This window comes from Chrysochloris asiatica, unplaced genomic scaffold (genome assembly GCF_000296735.1).
Source record: "Chrysochloris asiatica unplaced genomic scaffold, ChrAsi1.0 scaffold00037, whole genome shotgun sequence".
Lineage (NCBI taxonomy): Eukaryota > Metazoa > Chordata > Mammalia > Afrosoricida > Chrysochloridae > Chrysochloris > Chrysochloris asiatica.
The window spans coordinates 4992840-5017312 of record NW_006408555.1 but is presented as its reverse complement, the minus strand read 5'-3'; the positions used below and the strand labels follow the sequence as shown (position 1 = coordinate 5017312).

The window sequence follows — 24473 nt, the reverse complement described above, 5'->3', positions numbered from 1 at the left end:
TTCAGCAGGTCTGAAGGGATGGCGGAAGGAAAGGAAAGTCAGGGGAGATGAAGTGGGCTGGATTTTTTTTTCCTTCTGATTGTGGTTTGGGTGAAAATTTACAGAATAAATGCATTTCCCATCCAACAATTGACAAACCTGTTTCATGAAACAGGTGCACACCCTTCAATGTAACAGTGCTCTCCTACTCCCCTTCCCGGGTTCCTCAGTCCCAACAGACCTTCCCCTACCCCTTCTGTCTTCTGAGCAGATTCGGACCAATGCTGTCCTTTTGGTCTCCTGCTAGAGATGAGGTTCCTCAGGGCATTTTCCTTCACGTTACAGACCTGTCTGTTGTTTGGCAGAAAGCTGACCCTCAGGGGTGGGTTTGGCCCCAGGTCTGAAGTGTGTCTAAGGGCCACAGTCTCGGGGTTCCACCTGTCTCTATCAGACCAGGAAGTCAGGTCTTCTGTAGGATTCTACATTTACCTAGTGGGGCTGATTATTAACAACAGGAAGAAAACCCTGGTCAAGGCTCAGCTCTAGGCTAACACACAGTCTTCCCACCTCTGCCCATCAAGCCAATCCCAAGCTGCATTCTCCTTCCTGACAGAGCAGAGGAAGCGCTACCTCCTGGCTCACTGAACAACTTGGCATGCTCCTGGCCACTGATCTAACGTGTGCATAGCGGAGTGGACACCAGCGACAAGCACAGGTACGTCTGCCCCGTTCACTTGACAGCACAGCCCATGGGCCGGGCCTCAGCTCCTGCTCACCATCAAGGCCCCAATCAACTAGAGGGACACAGCAGCCGTGCCCATCTTCTCTCCACGTGGGCAATATGAAAGCAAAAGTGAACCAGGAACCGCCTGCCACAGGCCACCGCGCCTTCCCTGTTTTCCACTCTCGTGTGTGTGTGTGTGTGTGTGTGTGTGTGTGTGTGTGTCCGGACAACATAAACAGTTTCAAGAATGTGGCTTTGAGTTAAAGGGAAAGACAGGAAAAGAGGAAAGAGGCAAACTGTCTACCTTTACTAAAGCAGAAAGCTCAGGGATTGGGAGTCATAAATCCAAGCATAAATGTAGACAGAATTCTAAGTATTAAAAAATAAAACAAAAAAACCACATTTACTACCCTTTGCCAGTTTTAAGTTTGTACTGAGATTGCATGAATTGCAGCAACTTTTAAACAAGCAGTGAGCTGTGTATCATCGTAACACGGCACCTCAGCAGAGCCTCATGCAGATGGAGACAATGACATCACTTTGTAACTCTGGTTACTCAGCACGACCACCAGACTAACACTCAGAGGGTGTGTGTTTCCACTGAACTCTGGGGTAGCTTCCAGCTGATCACACAGCTCTGTCCCACCTGCGTCTGGGACTCAAGGAAGCGAAGAGCCAATCGACGACGTAGAGAAATTTGTCTGCCTCTTAACTGTTCCCGTCCTAATGGACACACTCATCTGGACAGACACATGGAGGTCTGAACATGTGCCGTAAACAAGAACGAACAAACAAACAAGAGAATTCAAACAGTAAACAGAAAAGGCACAGGTATATTAGCTGTGGATAAACAGGAGGAAAAGATAGTGGAGTTTTCCCATACACAGCGCTTTCTAATTTAGAGTTTGCAAAGCTCACACTCATTTCATCAAACCCTGTGATAGGGCTTTACGGCCATGCTGTAACTACAGCTCCTGAACCGGGCTGGGAGCAGGAGCGAGGCTCTGCCCCAGGCTCCGGGCCCTGTATGCTGACACCTAACCAGGAGCCTACCTCTGCCAGCAGCACTCACCTGACCAGCAGGGTGACGGCACCTGCAACCACTGGAGAAGCCACGCTGGTCCCCGAGAGGGCCCGGCAGCCCCCTTTCACCCCAGAACCCCTCACTCCAGCGCCATAGGTGACGATGTCGGGCTTCACTCGACCATAACCGCCTGGTAGTTCCTGTGAACAAAAGCAGCACGGTTTGAAGCACATCACATGTGCCAGCACACAGCTACATGCGATTACGGGGAAGCCAGGCTACAAACAAGGCTCATGCACATACAGTAACCTGGATTTTCTCTGAAAAACAAACTCAGAGTGGTGGTGGTGGTGGTGGTGGTGGTGGTGGGCCATCGAGTCGGTACAACTCGGAGTGACCCCGTAAAGGGTTTCTGCGGCTGTGAATCTTTACAGGAGCAGAAAGCCTCATCTTTCTCTTGTGGAGCGACTGGTAGATTCGTAGTCCACTAGGCTATCAGGGCCCCTTCTAGAGGATAATACAGAACCTCAAATTATTTTTGATGTTTCATCAAGACCAAAGAACCCAGATGGTGCAGTAGGTTAGTGTTAGGTTAACTGCAAAGTTGGTGATTCAAATCCACCAGCCGCTTCTTGGGAGACAGATGAGGCTGTCCACTCTCCTGAAGATGTACAGTCTCCGGAACCTTGGGGGGCAGCTCTACACTGTCCTGTGGTACCCCATAGGGCTCCGGAGGCTGTAAGCAGTCAGAATAGATTCGACACCAGTGGGTTGGGGCTGGGTGTATAACAAGGAGTATCAGTATAATAATAGAAAGTAAGTCTTTTGTAAAAATGCAAGACTAGAAACTAGAAACCAAGGAGTCCTGGTGTGGCGCTGTGAGTTAATGCTCTGGACTGCAAAGTTGGTTTGAACTGCAAGGTTAATGGTTCAAGCTCACAGCTGCTTCTCGGAAACCCTATAAAGGGTCGCTATGGGTCAGAACCAGCTTGACAGCACTTAACAACAAGTGAAAAATCAGACTCCTGGTGTGGCGCTGTAGGATCCCCACTGGACTGTGAACAACATGGTCAGCAGTTCAAACCCATCAGCTGCTCCTCGGACATCCTATACAGGACAGCTATGAGTTGCCTCGATGGCACTTAACGACAACAAATGAAAAATTAGAAATATGTTAGAAAATTAGTATTAAAAATTAGGAAAAAAAAAATAACGCTTCTTTATAGGAAAACAAAGAGTATATGATGTAACTGGAATTCCAAACTGCCCCAAGAGGAGAGGAGTGGGCCCCTAGAGAAGGGCGATTAAGTGGCCAGGGACCAGATGTAAAGTGAGGCTCTCCTAAGCCCCCTGGACACCGGGCTCTGTCAGACAGAGATGGACGGTACAGTGGCCACCACCTGGACTCAAACCTAATGAGGATGTGAGGCTGGCGCAGGATCGAGCAGTGTTTCGTTCTGCTGTATGGGGTCAGGATGAACTGAAACTGACTCAATGGCACCAAACGACAATGACCAACATGAAGAGCAGAACCTTTTCTGGCAATCAAATCACCTAGGGGTGAGGGGCACAGAGGAAAGCATCCTCATGCCGCTCTGTGGAGAATTCCAGATGTGTCCTGAGGGCTACTGAGGGCAGTTCCTAGATGAAGACCCACTCTTTACAGACATGCTCAGGGTGACTGGGTGGGCACACAACATAGCCCTGCACGTGAACTTCCTAACAAATTCAAAATGGAGGAAGGTCCTAAATGGGCAAAGGCAGAAAGCATGGAAAGTGTGACGTGAGGCAGAGACTCCTGTGGACGGGCACCCCGCCAGGGGCTGCAGTGTGGACACAGCCTACAATGCCTTGGGAAGCTCAGCATCCTCGCTGGCATGACCAGAGACCTGGGCCTGTGCTACTCCTTGGCTACCTCTGCTGTACGAGCACGTGGCTTTCAATCCAGCTCTTTGGAAGGGGTAGAGGCCAATGAGTTAGTGGTATAAACAAACTCCCTATAGCTGAATAGCTTTAGGTGTTGGAGTTCTTTAGGTTTTATGCAGCTAAATACGAGTCTTTCAGGCTTAGCAAAGCTACTCTTAATGAGGCTGTTAACTGGCTTCTCTCATTTTGTAAAGTCAAACTCAGCTTGGAAGAGTCCAGCACTGATGAGGGCTCTCCCGACTGTTACTGAGGACAGGGGAGCAGGAACCAGCCTCACCTGTAAAGGACTCACTTAGACACAGAGTGCAGCATGGGAAGGCCCAGCCCTCTCATCCTCAAGGCCAGGCAACCTGCAGCGCCAGCTGCCTTTACAGAGGCTCCCCCCCCGCCCCCCAAACCTCAGGGCACACGAGGCTGAGGGACACTCGCTTACCCAGGTGGTCATCCCCCTGGAGGAGAAGCGGGCGATATTGTCTTCAAAGTCGATGCCGCCCACTCCAATCACGTCCATCTGGTCAGCGGGGTTATTCAGAGTGCTAAGGGAGGAGACATCACTTACGATACGGTAGCACAAGTGGCAGAGGCCCCAAGAATGGCTTAGGTTTCCTCTGTGAAGAGACCTCTGCGGGCTGCCCTGGCCATAGCAGGCACACTGCCACCTCCTGCCTCTGCCTGTCGTCCGTCCCTTTCAGCTCCGCCCCTCAACACTCCCTTTCTTTCTCACAACTCCATTTGGTCTCGAGTTAGGATGCCAGCCTCAACGTCAGCAGTTCAAAACTACCAGCCATTCCACAGACGGAAGATGAGGCTTTCTGCTCCCATAAAGATTTACAGCCTCGGAAACCCTACATGGAACTGATTCCACAGTACATAACCAACCAACTCTAGGCTGTAAGAACCCCCTGCCCTAACGTGATAAGACCCCTCCTGCTAATCCTTGCTATGCATCCGCAGGTGCCTCCATGCTGTGTCATGTGCACGTCTTGGCCCCCCAGAGAAGGGGCCACACACACACGTGGGCGTCGGCCCCAGGCTCTCAGTTGGGGTTCTGCAGTGTGCGCCGCCTTCCTCATAGGGACCGGGGGGGGGGGGGGGAGAAACAGGGGGCACCAACTGTCGCCAGAGGACCTAACGGTCAACAGCTCCTGGGGGACACGGGGAGCTAGAGCACACCAATCCGCACTCGTCAGTCTGTCCCTCAAGTGAGCTGGGTATGCACGGTAAAATGGATAACCGATGACAAGTAAGCTGAGGCCAAGCAGAACCATGCGGCCCAGAGAATGGTCAGGTGTGAATATGCCCACAAGCTGCAATCCTGAGCCTCCTCAGGGTTAATAACGTCAGCGGATTCCAAGTGGCTGAAAGGCGGCAGCAGTCACATGGTACCGCCGCTATGGGACAGTGTGGCAGACAGAGCCTCCAAGTGACAGAACGTCCACTGCACCCCACAACGCAGGGAGCAGGGAGAGACAAGCACACCTGTGCCCCTGGCAGCACAGGTGGAAACCACCCACATGTCCATCAAGAGAATGGACAAGCCAGCTGTGGTTTCTCCACAGGCTGTCAGGCTGCTCTGTGATGAGAGGGACGAAGCTCTGACAGGGGCCGCATGGCACACAGATCCTGAAAACTACACGGATGCAGGGAGATGCAAAAGGATGCACGTTCCTAAAAGTGTGGGGGAGTCTTATTTGCCTCTTCACCCCCTGTGCCTTGTGGAGAGTGGGGGCTCAGCAACACCAAGGGAGTGACTACCACATTGATTTTGGAGAAAAATTAGAATTAAAAACTTAAGGCTCCTAAATAACTTTTAACATCAAATTTGGGGGGGGAAAAAAAGGTAAACAGGAACAAGATGGGTCTTGTGTTGTTAACGCTGTAAGTTGAGGATTCATCACGCAATCTCCTGATCTCTGTAAGCAACGTTTTAACCAGAAACCATCAACACACCGTTACTGAGTCAGTTCTGACTCACAGCAATTCTGAAGAACGGAGCAGGCTGCCCGCGAGGTTTCCGAGGCTGTCGCCTTTACAGAAGTGGACTGCCAGCACTTTCTCCTGAAGGGTGGCCAGTGGGCTGAGCTGCTGGCCTTTCAGTGAGCAGCCGAATGCTTAAGCAGCTGCTTACAGACACACCAATATATACAGATAGACATAACTTCCCAGTTCTTCCAGGGAGGATTATACCCAAAGTCTCTGCTGTTGGGGTTACTCACCCATAAAGAGGCCCATCGTTGCCAATAGCAGACACCATGATCACGTTGTTTGCTGTTAATTCCCACACCTACAACATAAACGAGTGCTTATAAATGAAAATACACCACTTCTTAACAATCAACATACAATAGTCCAAGAAACCCAGCTACCTCTATCAGCTCTTCTGATGAGGACCACCAAAGATGGCCCAAGAGAGAACTAGAGGGGAGAGTGGAACCGAATTCAAACACTTAAAAAGCTCAGCCTCACTGGACCAGCTGAGATGAGAAGATTCCCTGAGACCACTGCTCTGAGACACTCTTCAAGGCTTCATCTCAAACTGCCCCGAGGCCGCTCACCATTTGACAAAGTAAGAGACTGGCACACACACAAAAGGAGATAACATGTGACTACTGGACACGAGGTCAGGAAGGCCTTGTCCCTGGAGAAGGATGCTAAGCAAAGTAGAGGGTCAGCACAAAAGAGGAAGAGCCCCGAGGAGATGGACTGGCACAGTGGTAGCACCAACGGGCTCACACGTAGCAATGAGTGTGAGGACGGTACAGGACCGGAGTTGGAACCAGCCAGATAGCACCTAACAACAACATGGTGCTTCATTAACAAAGCATCTGTAAGAGAACAATGAAACGGAAGCACAGACGAGAAACCGCAGTAAGACAGCTAAGGCTTTGTGTCAACCTGACGAACCCAGAAGCCTCAGTGGTTTGCCAGCTAAGGTGCAGTAGTTTCCATGATGAAAGCTGCTAAGAGCGGCCAATCAGTGGAGAAGAGGCTTCCTTCAGGACATGGCCTGTTTCCAACAGACTGGACACTCAAGCAAAGCTTGCTTGCTTTCTGCTGAGTCTGGAATTTGTATCTGGTTCATCATTCCCCCTTCGGTTCTTTGGACTTGAGCCAGCAGCCTGCCCACTGCCTGCCCATCCTGGGAGTTGTAGCAGCTGACCATCTTACCTGTCCAACCTGCCTGCCATGTGGCCTGCTCACCTTGGTTCGTTAGCCCTGCAACCACAAGAGTCACACGCTTCTAGCCTGACATCTGACCAACGGACTTGGGATTCTCCCATCACTACAGCTGTGTGAGCCATTTCCTTGACATAAACCTCTCTCTATATATATAAGGGTGAGTCAAGAATCATCCGCACGCTGGTCATATTAAAACACCCATCCACGGCTACGCCTGATGACAATACTGAGCGCGCACGTGAAATGATTCTGTCAAAAAGACGAGCAACAGTGGATTATGTGGTAAATCATCTGCAAATTAACCACGACTCAGCCTATGAAATAATCCACAACAGAGTTGGGTTTCAAGAAGATTCTGCAAGATGGGTACCCAAACAACTCACTGACAAACATGAACAGAAGCGTCTGCACATCTGCAAACAAAATTTGGACCAATACTGGAAGGTAAAAGTTTCTTAAAAAGTATCATTACTCAAAAAGGGGGAGTAGTTAATCTTACAGGAACAGAGGACCCTAGGACCATCCAGGGAGAAGAACACAAGCAGTATGTGTGACCCTATCCAGAGAAGCAGCGACATCAGAAATGGAGACAGAGATGAGGACTTGGAGAGAGGGAGCAGCTGAGGCCCCTGGATGGAAAGAGAAAGACTGTGTGCTGGCGGCCAGGAGGCAGGCTTGCAGAATGTGCCCTTGGTTGTTTAAATTATTATATATTCCTGAGTGTTTCTGTGTACATCCCTCCGCCCGCCCCAAAAAAAACAGCAGTGAATGGAAGCAAATACTGTTGAATGATGATGCACGGAGAAGACTGAAATTATTCCAATGAAACAATGGTGTAAAGCTGATGTGCTCCCATGTAAACTACCACTCAGTTCATAATAAAAACTTACAAAAAAAACTATCATTACTGGTGACGAGACACGGATTCATCACTAGGAGTCTGAGAGTAAACGGCAGAGTGCTGAATGGAAACATACTCAATCTCCGACCAAGAAAATGTTCAAAAGTCAACCACCAGCTGGAAAATTAATGCATATGGTTTTCTGGGATTCTCAAGGGTCAGTACTGGAACACTATCTAGAAAAAGATTCAACAATCAACACCACTGCTCCTTACAGTGAGATGCTCACTGAAGAGCTGAAGCCTAAACTTCCAATTAAATGCAGAGGACTACTACCCAAGGATGCTGTGATCTTGCATGACAAGGAATGTCCGCCCACCTTTGCCCACATTGTTGACACTGCAAAAACTTCATTTTAAGGTGTTAAAGCATCCTCTCTATTGGACTTTCTCCTGTTTGGTCCTCTGAAAGCAACCCTTCGAGGATGAAGATTCACCTCTGACAAAGAAGTGAAGACAGCGTGGTGACTGGCAGCTCAGCCTAAAGTCTTTCTTAATAAGAGACTATGCAAAAGCTTGTTGACAGATGGACAAAGTGTACTGAGAAGCAAGGGTTATGTCGAAAAAAAAACAAACGATGTCTTTATCTTTTCTAAAAGTTGATTTAAAACAAATTCTACAGCCAGAGTGCAGACACTTTTTGACCCATTCTCAAACATATATAAACATCTGGTGTGGTGCTGTAGGATCAGCACTGGACTGCGAATCACAAGGTCGGCGGTTCAAACCCACCAGACGCTCCTCAGAAACCCTGTCAGGGTCGCTAAGAGTCAGAACTGACTCGACTGCGCTTCACAACATGTAAGCTTCACTGGTTTTGCTGCTCTGGAAAGACCCAGTCTAAAACATGAAGTATGAGAACAGGATGCAGACTAAAGAGCAGCTTGACACACCGTGGAAAATGGAACTGCTGTTACTGACAATCTGGATACAAACTGTCCAATCGGACGCTATTTTACTGTGTGCACGCTCATTGAGAATATAGCATTAAAGGCAGACCTCAGGGTCACTGCGGATTCGGCTACAGACCATGGTAATAAAGTGAGTCACGTGAACGCCTACAAAAGTTGTGTTTACACTCGGCTGTAGTCCATGGAGTATGCGGCAGCATGATGAAAATGTTCGAAACATTATGAGAACAGCCAACACAGGACACAGAGAGCAGGTGCGCACAAGGCACCAACTCATCTGCTCGCCACAGGGTTCTGTAAAATGCAGTAAGACAAGGTCTGCTGCCCCGGGAGGAGGGGCAGGAAGTGAGCCGCCCACAGTGTAAACTAGAGCCCGGCCCTGGACAAGGCACACACACCTGTTCCGTAAGCAGGTGCGACCGTGTGTTTGGATAAGACAGGGGTCAATAGTCGCTATGGGCTACTTCCCACGAGTCTCCTCCAGTGGGTTTAAGCAGGTAAAACACTAAAGTCCACGCCATCAGCCACCTGCCCTCACAAAGCTGTCACTGCCTGGGTGACGGGCCAGTCTGCACAGCACAATTAAAGTTCACAGAGTCAGCACACAGAAGAGCCCGAGCAGTCCTCAAAGCACATGGTAATGCAACCCACCTTGTCGACAAAGGGGTGGTCCATGAAGTCAGGGCCGCCGATGCTGAGGTTCAGCACGTCAATCTTCTTCAAGATGGCGTAGTTGAAGGCATCCAGGAACCATGAAGTGTAGGACACCTATTCATGAACAGAGTCCTATGAAATCTCAGGGAAGGGCGCTACACAGTGGCTGTGTATTTAAGGGCAAAGCACAGACTCCCAACACCACAAACTGTTTCCCTAACCAGGGACACTGATTACAGGCTGAGTACTGCAACCAGAATTCTCACCCTCCTCTCCTGAACCTGAGTCTCAGTCCTTTCTGACTAACAGACATTTTCAAACTGAATCTCGAGGACAAATAAGGCCCTGAAATGTGGACTATACCAGATATTCTAAGTCCTTGCAAAGGCGGCTATGCTGATCTTACACAAACCTCAAACTTCTAACCGTTCCTCTGACAAGAGGGTTTGTCCTAAGAAATTAACATGAAATTACCAATCCCACACTGCCAGGTCAATTCCAGTTCACAGCAAGCCTACAGACCCAAGGAGAACTACTCCCCAGAGTTTCTGGAGTTCCAAGTCCTTAGGGGCGCAGACTGCCTTGTCCTTCTCCCTAACAGTCTGAGCATCCCTAAGTAGTCTCATGGGTCTGTCTAGTATTCCCCATGCTAAAGAAGGGATAAACTGCACAATTTAAAAAAGCGACTTCATAGGTTTTTCTCTGATGTTTACGTTCTCCAAGTTTAGTTTCTTTATAGATGTCAAATTACTTTGTGTATCATCATTTAGTCTTTTAAAAAAACAACAAATTTTAAGCTGAGATTACCACGGCAGGGGAAAGATTTTACAGGGCATAGTCACGTGCACAGGTGACATCACGCACTTGTTCAAACCCACAGAGAGTGTGAGAGTGTGCATGCCGGCATAAGGGAGGACTTCCGGTGAGAGTCATGTCTCAGTGCTGAGTCACCAACTACAAGCAGCACAGAACACACACACAGCAGTGTGCCGGCTTACCTAGGGACTCACTACATTCCCTGTCAAAACCCGGTCTGTATGACCTGACTGCTGACCACATTGGTCACCGATAAGGGAAAGTGAGGGAAAAACAGCAATGAAGCAGCAAGCTAAGCTCTACCACGTTCAATAGACTCCTGTGAACCCAGCAGTGTGGCAAGACCTGGGGACTCCTAGGCCCAGAGTCAGTGACATAGCCACAGAGGACTAGACTGGAGAGTGAAGTGTCCAGCTGATAAGAAGAGAGGGCATATGCACAAGAGCACCCACACTTGCAGATAAAACCCACTTGACCTGGCTTCAATGACTGGATGATCAGAGCTCAACTAGAAGAAGAAAGAAGAGGGGGGAAAAAGTAATCTGATACAATTTGATGAACTTGACCTACACCTATGGATGCAGTAGCTCAAAAGAGGGAACAGGTCTTTACAGCAAGGATCATTCCCACCCCCTCCATACACAGAGTAGACAGGGATGGGCAACTTGGACATTGGCTCCCCAAAACTAGGAGCAGGGTGGAGGGTGGGGGGCCTACAAAGGCAAGAAGTGACTGGCTTACAAGCTTTCAAGAGGGAACCTAGAGACTCCAGTGAGTAGCATCCAATCTGCCTAGGCGGAGTTGATGAAATGAAATGCAAATGGGTCTCTTGTGATACAACAGTGAATAATTGTTATCAAGACTGATTGTGAAGTTTGGAAATGTAAAGGTAGATATTTTATAGAAAGGAAGGAAGTGATTAACTTTTTAGTCTAGGAGCAGCAATCCCTAGGACCATCAACGGAGAAGAGCCGAGAGCAGGACCCTACCCAGAAAAACAGTGATACCTGAGATGGAGGCAGAGACAATGACATGGAGCGATAGAGCAGCTGGGGGCTTTAGATCCAAAGAGGGAGAGCGACTGTGTGCTGAAGACTGAGTGGGGGGGAGAGTGTAGGGGGCAGGCTTGCAGGGTATACCCTTTGGTTGGTTGATGATGCATGGCGGGGATTGTAACCATGGCAACGATATGATGTGCGATAGAATGAATGTAAAACTAATGTTCTCCCATGTAAACTATCACATAATTCACAATAAAACACTTGAACCTAGATCCAGAGGGCACGGAGGAAGGTAGAATCTCCACTGAGTAGTATCCAATCTGTCTGGGAAGGCTGATGAAAGGAGATGGGGATGGCTCTCCTGTGATACAACAGTGAATAATTATTATTAGGACTGATTGTGAGGGTTGGAAATGTAAAGGTAGAGGTTTTGTAGCTAAACGAGGCGAGTGATTGACTTTGCAGTCCAGGAGCAGAGGTCCCTGGGAGAAGAGTGGAATGCAAGACCCTACTCAGAGAAGCAGTGATGCCAGAGATGGAGGCGCTGTGTGCTGATGACCGAGGGGCAGGCTTATGGGGTATATACCCTTTGGTTGGTTGATGACACATGGAGGGGACTGTAACCATGGCAATGGCACCATATACGATAAGATGAACGTAAAGCTAATGTTCTCCCATGTAAACTATCACATAATTCACAATAAAACATTAAAACAAAACAAAAAACCTGATCTGTAAAGTAGACACTATCAATCAATGACAGGAAGCTGTGTTTATAAGAGGGGCTTCACAATGTTCCTGGGAAAATAGAATTAGAGATAATGGAATTTTTTCACGAAATGTTTTTGAAGCTCTCTCGTATATGCAGAAAACGAAAGAGAAACCGCTTGAGGAGGTGTAAGATGTGCAGAGGTGAGGCACAAACCTGCTGGGTGGGGTGTGGCAGGGGACAGGTCAGTGTCTCACCTTCTGATGGTCTGGGACTACAAAGACCCTACCCGCTTTTCTAGAAATGGTTTATAAATGAACACTGGATCCCAGCAGCGAGCAGATCCACAGAGCTGTACCCTCAGCTTCCAGGCAGCCACCATTCAACAGGGATAGCAAACACAGGCAGGCAAGGACACAGGCAGGAGCAAGTACAAGAGACGTGCACGAGACAGGGTGGTGTGGCAGCCTGCCGCCTGTGGGGAGTCAGGCTCAGTGTGGGAGGGAAAGAAGGGACGAGGACAGCCACGGAGGGGCAGGGAGAAGGTTGCTCTCCCCTACCTGGTTATTGGTGAAGACCCTGAAGATGTGAAGCTCGGCGTCGGGGGCAAACCCCTGGCACTCCCTCATGCTGGCTATCACCCCCGCCACAAACGTGCCGTGGCCCAGTCCTGTGGAAGGAAAGACAGCACCAGTGGAGGTGAAGACCAGGGCCAGGACAGCCCTCCGGGCACCACTGCCCAGGCTCCTGGGAGAGCAGCGTCCACTCGGAGCATTCCTCCTTCCCTCTGCAGGCCCCAGGTCCACATACCCTGAGGTGCCGTGACCAAGGGCATGTGTTTGGATGCTCATGGCCACAGACGGGCAGCACCGCCCAGTCCGAGTGACCTACCGTCATCCAGTGTCCGCTCATTGGTCCAGTTGGTCCTCTCCTTCACGTTCTTGAAGTGGGGGTGCTTCTCGCTCAGTCCAGTGTCAAACACAGCCACTCTTACGCTAGCACCTTATTCCAGAGAGGAAGACCACACACAAGTGTGTTACTACAAATGACATTTGGGATTTCTCTCTCCAGCACGCACTGCTCCCTGGGAGGCGTAAAGGACACGTCACAGAGTCAGGCCAGAGCTCCAATGTCTCAGAGGTTTCAGGACCAGCTGGCTGAGCTCAGCAAAGCAAGGAGGCCAGGGAGGGTAGTTTCCTCACTTGTGGCTACAGAAACTTTAGGGGTACACAGAAAGCACATCTGAACTGCTACAGGGCTGTCCAATCCTGAGGCTGCATGTTACCACCTGTAACAATGCTCCTCCTTCTGAGTAAATCAAGGGCAAGTCCTGGTTACAACGGGGGAGGGAACATACTAAGTGACAGAGGCTGAAATGCACCCACAAAGCACAAACCAAAGGAGCAGGGAGGAGCCACCAGTGGGACAACACCGTCCTGCCCCTGAAGAGGACTGCAGCTTCCCGGTTAGAGCAGAGTCTGCTCTTCAGGACAGCAGACAGCACACTGGAGCTAAGTGACCCTCAGGAGAGCAAGCACAGCACGCGATGCCCACACCCGCGGCCATCAAGTCAACTCCGACTCACAGCGATCCTATAGACCAGAGAACAGCTCCTTAGAGATTCTGAGACTGTCAACCTTCCCAGAAGAGAGTGGTAGGTTTGAACTGGGACTGAGTAGTTAGCAGGCAATCCTTACCCCAATAATGCCACCAGGGCTCCTGATAGCTTATGTTGCGTACCGTTGAGTCTGTTCTGACCCTGCACAGGGTTTCCAAGGAGCTGCTGTGAGCTTGAATCGCCAACCTTGTGGTTCAAACGAATTTTGCAGTCCAGCGCATTAACCCACAGCACCAGGACATAGAAGGAGCTCTGGTAGCAAAATGGTTGCAAATCGGGCTAATCTCAGGGTCAGCAGTTAGAAACTACCAGCTGTTCTGCGGGAGAAAGATGAGGGGTTCTGCTCCCATAAAGGTTTACAGCCTCAGAAACCCTGTACAAGGTCGCCCGGAACTGACTCCACGGCACATCACCATCACCACTACCACCAGCAGGATATGGGGTGGGGCGTTCCTTTACCATCAGCAAACACACACACACACACACACACAAATGGATATAATTCAGAAACCAGTCAAAAGCCACCTGCATCAATGGGCAACGCAGCTGATGCTAACTTTTACTATGTGCCAGCTAATACAACCAAGTGGCAGCTCTCCGGAGGGCGAGCTATGTTATGGTACCCATCAGCTGGACTGGGACACCTGTCAAGGGCATTGCTTATGCTGTAAAAACACACACGTAAAATCAAGAATTATTCGGGCTTGAGGGAATCTACAATGCTTTTCTGAGGGTTATGAAAATTTGGTATTGTCAAAGAGTCCTCATCTGGAAAGACAGAAAAAATCAAGAGGTGATGGGAGGTTGTAATACACAGTCTGCCCAGCAGGCGTCAGAACACGGAAGTACTTCAGGCACTCAGGAGGCAAGGGGGCTGCGGAAACCAAGGAGAAAAGAGGGACACAGGACACATGCAGGACACAGCCGCTGGTTCCCATCTTAAAGTCCAGGGACAGACTCCAATCCATCTAGCTTACAACAGGAATGTCCCACCACAATGAACCGTATTGGTGGTAACCTTTCCTTTATACAATGTTTCAACAAATAACATTATTTCTGAAACAAATGATTGCAAGTCTGACAGACAGCTACTGAGCCATTTTGTACACAGGACACCAAACTAAAGGGATGAACTGACTTACACGTAAATGGCCCATATCAAGGTAGTTGGTAACTATCTTGCTTTTTAAAAAAAGACAAAGAAGCTTTCCACTGTGATTTGGGTGAGTCTAGAGTCTAGGTTATCCCTCAACGGTTCACACACCGTTTGCTTCGTGACACTGATGACAATCACCACCAGTAACAGCACTCTTCCCACTTTCTCCCTGTGTTTCCTGTCCTCTGCTGACTTCTGGGCTCTATCTCTGAGCAAATGCTGGCCTTTTGATCTCCTGTGGCTGATGGTTACCAGGGGTGCGTACTTCCTGGTGGCACTGTTTACCTCACAGGCTACCGTCAGGCTGAAAGTTGAACCACGAGGGTGAGTTCAGTTCAGTCCCAGGTCTGAAGGGTGTCTAAGAGCCACAGTCTTGGGGTTCCACCAGTCTCTATCAGACCAGGAAGTCTGTGTGGCCAACCTATTTGATTTTCATTTCCCTGGAAAATTAAGAGAAGGTCTCTGCTGGACTGGGGTTTTTTGTTTGTGTTTATGGGAGAGAAATACCCCATCACCTAGCTCTTTGGTGGGAAGCAGACACCTGCAAAGCGGGAATTGAAGATACAGGGTGGGACTGAGGGCTGACCCCACGGCAACTGAGAAGGCTGTGGCGGCCAGGCCACGGGGCTCCCCTGGACTCCCAACGGAATGCTGCCTTGCCAGACAGCAGTACATACCTGTGTATCCCATCTGCCAAAGCACATCAGCCTGCAGGGTTTGGGCCACCTGCCGAGGAATGGCTCTCAGTAATCGTCTGCTGGAGTGTCTTCCGGTGGCGTGCCAGAATCCGGAGCCCAGGGAGAGACTTGCCCTTCGGAGGGGACGGGATGACTGCCATTTCTGGCTCCACCTGGTGTTATTGCAGGGCACGATGGGGTCAGCTGGGTCCAAGGAAGCCAGAGAGATCAGAAGAGGAGAGACATTTACACCACAAACCCTGCCTGTCAGAGAAGATGATCATTCTGAACTCAGATGTGATTGCCCGCGAAATCTGTTTTAAGGAGAGCCGGTTTCTCTTCCTTTTCTAGAAGCATTCTTTCAGCTAATGACGGGGCCTTATTTAGTTGTCCCATCTTTCCCGAACAGCTGTCCTCCGGGAACTTCCTAAATACAAACCAATATACTTATATTCATTGTTTTAAGAAACAAAGCTACTTGTTATATTAAAACAAAGGAAAAACCTTACTCTTCATCAGCAAGAAAATGACCACAAACTAATCATGAAGTTTGACAGCACTAAATTGCTAGGTCAGGAAAACGCTACGCTATCCCATTACGACAATCTCTGCCAAATATAAATGGAAAAAACAAAACATAAATGGGACCTTTTCCCAATTTTGTTGTTGTTGTTAAATATCGTGAAGTCGGTTCCGAATCATAGTGAGCCTACACAGGGATTCCGAGGCTATAAATCTTTATGGGAGCAGAAAGCCTCATCTTTCTCCCGCAGAACGGCTGGTAGTTTTGAACTGCCAACCTTGAGGTCAGCAGCCCGATTCATAACCAGTATGCTACCAATATTTTCAACAATTCTGGTGTAGGATAAGCAGTGGACTGCTAGTTACAAGGCTGGTGGTTCAAACCCACCAGCGGCTTCTTGGTACTGGCTATATAGGATTAGCTATGAGTCGGCACTGACTCGATGGCACTTAACAACGGCTTCACCTTTCAAAAATCAGTTGTTTTAAAAGAACAACAAAGGGGCCTGGGTAAATGCTGAGGGTGATAGAACTCTTCCATACCTGAACTTTGACTCTGTTGGGAAATACACAGCTATATGCATTTGTCAAAACTTGCCAAACTATACACTAAAAAGGATGACTCTGTTTGTAAATTTTATCATAATTTTTTTTAATGGGGAGGGATAGTGAGAGAACAAAGGAAATACACAGTTTTTCCCTTTGCCTTTTCGAGTGCCTGATAAAATGAAGATGTTAAGATTTTAAAGCAGCCTTAGGAAGAACCAATCTGTACTGCCACAGAGAATGTCTCTACAACACACACTTGTCCATCTGTTCCCGCTGTCCCAGGTCGCAGTCTCTGAGGCACAAGGACCTGAACAGGACATAGCTGAGTCTGTGCCATGGACTAACTGTTGACATAGTCCAAATGACACTGTTCTGTGCTGGGTGTCCAATGTTGACTCTCTCAAGTCAACAGCCTGAGACAATATGCAGAACGAGGGTGGAGCAGTGCATTCAGAGCTGGGACAAAGCAGAGAGAGCGCAGAGTGGCCTACGGAGACCCCCCGAAATGGTGAGGGGACCCTATCAGGTAAGCAGCTGTTGAAGGCCCTGGAGGTCCACATGAGACCCCAGCAAAGAGACTGTGATGGACAGATCGATTCGTCTCAGCCCTAAATGCTGTCTTGTGGAAAGCAGGTTAGCTTTGTCTTCCGGCCCTGCTGGACAGAGGCAGTAGCAGCTGGGATCCAGAACAAGACAGGCTTCAGTCCAAAATAAAGCGCACCTTTCAAACAAGAAGAGTCCTAGGAATATCACTAGCATGTAATGTCCACTGACAGCACTCTGCTAGGCCGGCCCTCATCGTTTGCAGTGTACCGGTCTATTTAGCAAGGCTGGGAGGTAAGCAATAGCGGCACTGTGGGGCTGAGACAATGGAAGCAGAAAGAAGAGTGGCTTCCCGCTCTGGGGCACAGTGAGTGACAGCACAGACAGGGCCTGCATTTCCTTACGGGGTGCCCCGACGTGACAGGGTGTACAGGGGGCCCCTGGCCAGGAGATTCAGACTCTTGTGCTAAAATCAGGTTATTTCCATGTTTCCTAAAATCTTCTGCATGCTTATTTAACTATACAAATTTTGATTTGTTTGTATCTTCGTGGTTTATTTTTAGAATATTACTGTCTAAAGAGAAAAGTAGCATGCCGCTGAAGACAATTTAGAAACGGTAGCGTCAGTACATCCAAATGGAGCTGCTAGAAATTCAAGCTGGATGCAGCAAAGGATGTGGAAGTAGGGATATACTTGCTGACATCAGACACATCTGGGCTTTACGGACTCTGCAAAGGCACTGTGGCTGTGAGTTTCAACCTTGCTACTGAAACAAATTTGTAGTCCAGTGCTTACCTTATGTCGCCACACCAGTATACCACATGTACGTGTATAACAACCTCCATCTATAGTATATTGCCCGCCCCGTCACCGGGTTAACATGTGTCTACCCTTTAGCCAGTGAATTACTGTTGCCTTCCCAGCTCTTCACAAGGTTCAAGAGCAAAGATGCCAGTTTGAGGACAAAGGTACACCTGACCCCAGCCAGGGTATTTTCAATCACTCCATATGCATTTAAAAGCTGGACAGTGGATTAATGCGCTGGACTTCTAGGTCGGTTTGAACCACAAGGTTGGAAGTTTAAGCTCACCAGCTGCTTCTTGGAAACCCTACACAGGATCACTATGAGTCGGAACCAACTCAACAGCACTTAACAACAACAACAATATAAGAATTGATGCATTTGAATTACGGTGTTGGAGAAGAACACTGAAAGTACCATGAGCTGTCAGAAAAATACACAAATCTGTCTTAGAAGAAGGACAACCAGAAGGCTCCTCAGAAACAAGTATAGAAGGACTTTGTCTCTTGTACTTCGGGTAGGTTATCAGGAGGGACCGGTCCTCGGAGGAGGACATCAAGCTAGGTAAAGTGGTGAGTCAGTGAAAAGAAGTCAACCTTCAATGAAATGGATTGACATTGTGGCAGCGAACATAGGCTCGACTATAACAGAAAGAAACGGTGAGGGCGGCGTAGGAGCGGGCAGTCATTTGTTCAGTTGAGCATAGGTCACTATGAGTAGGAACCAACTTGTCAACACCTAACACCCAGGACAATACAAAACATCTACATTTGCAGAAAAGGCTCTGAAAAAGTCAGACAGCTGCATTCTAAGGCTGACCAGAGAGCGGACCTGTCACAGTAAGCAAATTATTTCCCCTCTTCCTTTATTCACGGGTCTGTTTGGGTTTGTTTTTAACGCAGCAAAACCACAGAGGTTTTAAGGTTTACGACATGACCAACAAAGGAAGAAGAGCATACCTCAATAACTGTAAACAAGCATGAAAGCAGTAATCTGCTAGCATGGTTTAGAGGGAGAAGAGTCCTTTGGTAATGTAGGTGCTGTGGGGACACCACGTAATCAATGTGCAACATGATTGTAGCATGGACACCCTTTACAAACCCAAGTGGAACTGAAGTAGAAGGGACAATCTGAAAAGGGTGCCACCCAAATCAGTCCATACTTACACAGCACAGCTCAGAAATTACATACGTGGGGAGTCAGTCAAAAAGTATTGCTACTAGGGCCCCAGTTCACATGGATACAGGTTTATTCCAAACGTGTTTAAACATGTTTCTGTAGACAGCTACAGACAACTTCTCTCAGTAACACACCTGTCTTAGTCTCAATGTTGTTAAATGCATTCGAGTCAGTTCCAACTCCACGTGACCCTGTATAGGAGTTCTGAGGAGGAGCTGCTGGATTTGAACCGCCAACATTATGGTTCAAAGTCCAGTGCTTATCTTTCAACAGCACACCAGGAGTCCTAGTCTTGTTGTTGTTGTTGTTGTTGTTAAGTGCCATTGAGTCGGCTCTGACTCATAGTGACCCTGTACAGGGTTTCCAAAGAGCAATTGGTGAGCTTGAACCACCGACCTTATAGTTCAAATGGCTTTGCAGTCTGGCGCATTAACCCACAGGGCCACACCAGGATTCCCCTAGTCTTCTCATTGTTAAATGCCATCGAGTCAGTCCTGACCCATAGCGACCCTGTATAGGGTTTCCGAGGACCACCTGGTAAGCCTGAATCACCGACCTTGCAGTTCAAACGGCTTTGCAGTCTGGCGCATTAACCCACAGGGCCACACCAGGACTCCCCTAGTCTCACTGTTGTTGTTGCTATGTGCCGTGGAGTCGGTTCTGACTCATAGCGACCTTGTACAGGGTTTCCAAGTCCGTAGAGTAGTGGTTACGAATCGGGTTGCAAACCTTAAGGCCAGCAGTTCGAAACTACCAGCCATTCCGCGGGAGAAAGATGAGGCGTTCTGCTCCCGTAAAGATTTACAGCCTCGGAAACCCTGTACAGGGTTGCTATGGGTCGGAACCGACTCCACGGCACATAACAACAACAACAACAAATCTTTACAGGAGTAGAAAGCCTCATCTTTCTCCCGCGGAACAGCTGGTAGTTTCGAACCGCTGACCTTTAGGTTCGCAGCCCAATTCGTAACCGCTACGCTAGTCTCATTAGGGCACCTTAAAAGAAAGTTCTCATTAAAACAGTGGCTTCCAAGGGGATCTGCTAGGTTACTTGAACTCAAGGCAGAGAGGTCAGCTCAGAAGGTAATGGTTAATGCTTTGGGGTTTTTTTGAAGAGGGATTCCCAAGGGGTCATCTTGATAGATTTTCTCTAAGGACACAAGACAATCACGGGAACTCAATCACGGGAGCTTAGTAGGAAGTTGTCAGAAAACGGAAAAAACCCACTGGCGAGAAAAAGGCCAGAAAAGTTGCCCCAAGGAATGGTTTTCCATCAGGACAATGTACCTGCTCCTTCTTCCAGTGGAGCAGGGGCTACCGGAAACTGTAACCCACCCACTCTCAAACCAGGAGCTAGCCTCTTCAGACATTTTTTTGTTCCCAAGACTCAGATAACATCACAAAGGAACACAGTTTGAGTCCCTTGAGGATACCCAAAGTGCTCTTTTGAAATCATGTAAATCAGAGAGCAGAGTTCTTGGGGGAGGGTTAGAGAGAGGGAAACCGTGCTTTCAGAAGTGCACACGCCTAGATGGCAGGGATGCTGGGAAATGATAGATTCACAGTTTGTTATTTCTGTTTAATAAGGAAGGACTTTCTAATTCACTGTCAGAAACCCAGCAGAGACATGGCCGTGTGTGGCCATGAAGAACTGAGAAAGATAAGAGGAAAGGCAACAAAAACACGGTTTGCAGGCGTGCCCTAAAAGGAAAAAACCTCAAGCACACAGGACCAGAAGGAAAAGAGAAACTGCAAAGGCGTCATTCCCGGAGGAGAAGGGGGGCAGCACCCTCAGGGTCTGAGGGAGGGCTCTGAGATTAACTCAGGTAAAGTCACTTCCGACCGTCCTCTACTGAGGGAGGACCTCAGACCTCAGCCTTCCCACCCCACCCCAGCTGCTGTTGCTGCTGTGAAGTACTGTCAAGCTGGTTCCGACTCCAAGACACCCTGTGTGGCATTTCCAAGGAGTGACTGGTGGATTTGAACCGCTGACCTTGTGGTCAGCAGTGCAGGGCTCCAGAACAGCATAACGCCTCACTAACTGGGCTATTGCCAGAGACACACGCACACCTGGAGAAGGTGAAGCAAAGATGCGAGTGTTCACTGTACTCTTTCCCACTGGGTTGCCTGTCTGGAAATGGTCTGAGTTGAGAGTTGGGGGGGAACCCGGTGTGGTGTGACTATGTGGGTTTGTCCCTGGGACTTAGAGTGACACAGGACAGCACAGAGTCACAGAGGACACAGACCTGCCCGCACTCCCAATACTTACAGTCCGCGTACTTGAGGGAGCGGAAGACTTTCCGCTGGGGTGTGACGCGCTTGATGTTTGGGTGGTCTTCAAGGGTCAGCAGCCCTGCTTTCTGCTTTTCTTTGATCTGAATCACCTCGAAATCACTGGGGTAGTCGCTGGACGGGTTGTTCCGAGGGATGATTGTCCAGTTGTCTATGTCACTACTCTTCAGGGCGCTTGAGATGAAGGAGTTACGAGCTTTGGCTGTAAAGTACCCATTGAAAGCCACGATATATTCTGAAACCAACGAGCACAAATCCAAAATCAGAATTCAGGCACACGTTAGACAGCGTGTCAAGCAGAAAATGTGGCAGTTTCAAAGAAAAGTCATGTCTAAAGCAGATCTTGAAAAACCCAAAGTGCACGAAAGCAAAGCTAGAAGGGAAGTTTAACTACCCTAGGCAGCTGACTGCAGAGCTAAGCAGTGGAAGTGGTCGGTGTGGGCCCCGGACGACACCCAGTGTACTGACCACATCACTCCAAGTCCGAGACCTGGGCAATTTTGACAAGTGCAGATGCTAGCACAAGTCTTGAGTGCACAGCACAGAGATTTCTACATGTTTCTTAGGAAAAAGTTCACAGAAGTAACTGAGAAACATTACATGAGTGTGGACCACATGATACTGTTCAGCTACTCATTCCAAACCCCTCGGCCCCACCAGCTACCATGGCACCGGATCTGGCAACTGGTGGCAAACAGTCCAGAGAATCAATTTTCTTGTCTCACTGGAGTTACCTGTATCAGGTAAACAGACTTAGCACCCAGGTGCTGGGCCTGTACCCCATGTGAAATGTAGGGTAGAAAGAGTGTTCTTGGGCAAAGTTCATGTTTAAAGTTAAGTGTGAGAAAACCGCCAGGGGTCCTAACATTGAAAATAGGATTGTTACCATATTCCACGACTGTCGAGGAGAATTCCACCTTCAGAGTTAAGTGGGGACAGCCAGGGCACGGAGCCTTCTCAAAAAGTCTCTTTCCCAGCCTGTCACCCAGATGTTGTTTCCCACAGAGCAGAACCATGAGCAGAAGCAGCCAGATGTTGACAAGCTTCATGGTTATGAGTGGAAATGGTCAGAAAACTGCATAAATTCAAATCGCACTGTCGACTTCCTTGATTAGAAGTTAGGTTCGGTCCTGGCCCAAAGCGGCAGCATTACTGATCAGCCGTCTTGCAGGCTTGTCCGCCGGGAATGGAGAGAAAGCGGCCTGGCCTCTTGTGGCCCGGCCTGAGAAGAGGCTTTCATTTCTTTCTCCGCTTCTTCTCCATGTTGGAGAGCAGGCTCCTCTCAGTGTGGCCGAGACTACTGAGTCCTGTGCTCCATTGGCACTACAGAGTCAAGGTGCTGACCAGCTCATGAAGCCAACCTATGGGCAGAACACAGCACACTGGGCAGTTAGGGAGTTCACACACAGCCTGGGCTGGCTGAGAGACTCTAACAACACAGGCCCCCACACATGTCAGAGGACTGTGTTTCAGACGGTTTGCAAGGGCTGGTGTTTTGGAAGCAGATCACCAGCCCTTTCTTCCAAGGAGCCTCTGGGTAGGCTTGAACCTCCAAACTTTAGTGAGCAGTCAAGCACCTTAACCATCACCACCCAGGGACACAACTGAGGTTAGCGGGTTAAAAAGTCACCCCAGCTTAAAGGTAAATAGACGTGTAATACAACCATGAGATGATGACACATCTCACTATTTTATTTTTATTTAGTAATACTTAGATTCTTTCATGAGGCGGGTGGAAGAAGCTTCGAAAATAGAAAGGATAAAATAAATGAGAAAAATGGAGAAATGAAGAGTAACTAAGTAACATCAGGAATAGTATACACTTTGGCTCTGAGCATCCTAGTAGCAGTCAAAGAGAAGACGGAACCATGACAGTGGGGCCCACTTGGCTTGTATGTCAGATTGCATCTTTTCCTTTCATGTGCAATGTCTCACCTCGAGCACATTTTCCCACTTTGACTTTAATTCCTCACAAGTTACATGATTTTTCAGGCAAAAGCTTGGACTATCCATTCTTCCTTTCTCAGTGAAATGAATTCCTAACAGCAAACTACTTGTCATACAGACCATGGGTCTCACGCCAGCCCGCTTCAGATTTCAGAGTACTCCCTGCCAGTTCTAAGAATAAAAAGAGCAGTGTTTACTGTCATTTACCTTGTTACCTGAAGCCTCAAATTTACAAGACTGTAGCCAGTTAAGTCTGGATATGACCAGATGAAATCCACACAGGAACAACATAAGACAGGACAACATGTGAGCTAAGCCACTGCTGACGAAACCCATTCTCTTGGCCTTAAACGCATGTGGGCAGATATCTTTCAAAATACCTGGACAGAGGGGACCCTGTCATTCTTCATAGTATGAAAAGGAATTACAGGAGAAAACAGTGCTGGCTATTGCATGTCCTTTTAGAAAAGTTTGCCTTCAAACAGGTCAGGAGGTCAGCGAGAGCCTTCGGAGCTGGACAAAGGGCTTCGGCCCATGTACTTCAAGTGGGAAAGACAACTGGAGGGGGCCTCTGAGCGGCAAGACAGCCTGATTCAATTTACATTTGAACTGGTTTCCGGGTAGCAAGGAGCAAGGTCAGCTGTAGGGACCTACCTGTAAGACTCCTGTTTAGCAGCCCCTTGCTTAATGCACTGTGCCACCAGGACTCCTCTGATTCTGATCTTGAAGGGGGAAGTACAATCAAGCTCTAGGAAGACCTCTTAGAAGGGCCTATGGACTTCATAAAAAAAAAAAAAAAGGCAACAGGTTTCTACAATAACAAGGCTTTAAAATAAGCATTTCCCCTGAGGAAAACAAAAAGCCAGCTAGGGCTGGGGCTCAGAGAGTAGTCTGGACACCCAGAGCCAGCTCTGTCACTACTGACAGCCTCCACCCCGCCCCTCCCTCCACCAATCTGTAGACCCCATCAGTTCATCTACCGGGCTTGGGAGGCCCACACCTCCATCTCCAGGTATCTATTCACTGTGTCACGTGCCCCGAGCCCATGTGAGCCTGGGGCACGCTGCCAATACCACGCGTGTCTACAAATGCACGTGCAGACACATACAGACATAGCTCTGGCTTTTCCTGTGAGAGGAGAGAAGAAGCATGGTACAGAGTGTGGGAGTCTGTGAGAGTGAAAGAGGCTCCTAGTGAGGGGTGTGGGAGCCTGGGTGGGATGGGGGCACCTGGTGTGCGGTGTGGGAGCCTGGCTGGGATGGGGGCACCTGGTGTGGGGTGTGGGGCCCTGGGTGGAATGGGGGCACCTAGTGTGTGGTGTGGGGCTCTGGGTGGAATGGGGGCACCTGGTGTGGGGTGTGGG

General features: G+C 48.8%; 1 protein-coding gene across 1 annotated transcript in view; it reads right to left on the bottom strand.

The window, feature by feature from the left end:
- MBTPS1 (membrane-bound transcription factor peptidase, site 1) overlaps window positions 1-22215 on the bottom strand; it is a 47519-nt gene extending 25304 nt beyond the window's left edge. Inside the window, exons 1-9 of the mRNA XM_006860131.1 lie at window positions 22050-22215; window positions 21141-21398; window positions 15276-15479; window positions 12716-12826; window positions 12385-12494; window positions 9296-9412; window positions 5870-5937; window positions 4087-4189; window positions 1776-1927 (exon numbers count right to left, since the gene is read on the bottom strand). Of these exons, the coding sequence (XP_006860193.1) occupies window positions 1776-1927; window positions 4087-4189; window positions 5870-5937; window positions 9296-9412; window positions 12385-12494; window positions 12716-12826; window positions 15276-15479; window positions 21141-21398; window positions 22050-22212 (1286 nt within the window). The 5' untranslated portion in view covers window positions 22213-22215. The remainder of the gene's footprint in view (window positions 1-1775; window positions 1928-4086; window positions 4190-5869; window positions 5938-9295; window positions 9413-12384; window positions 12495-12715; window positions 12827-15275; window positions 15480-21140; window positions 21399-22049) is intronic.
- Window positions 22216-24473: the final 2258 nt, after the last annotated feature.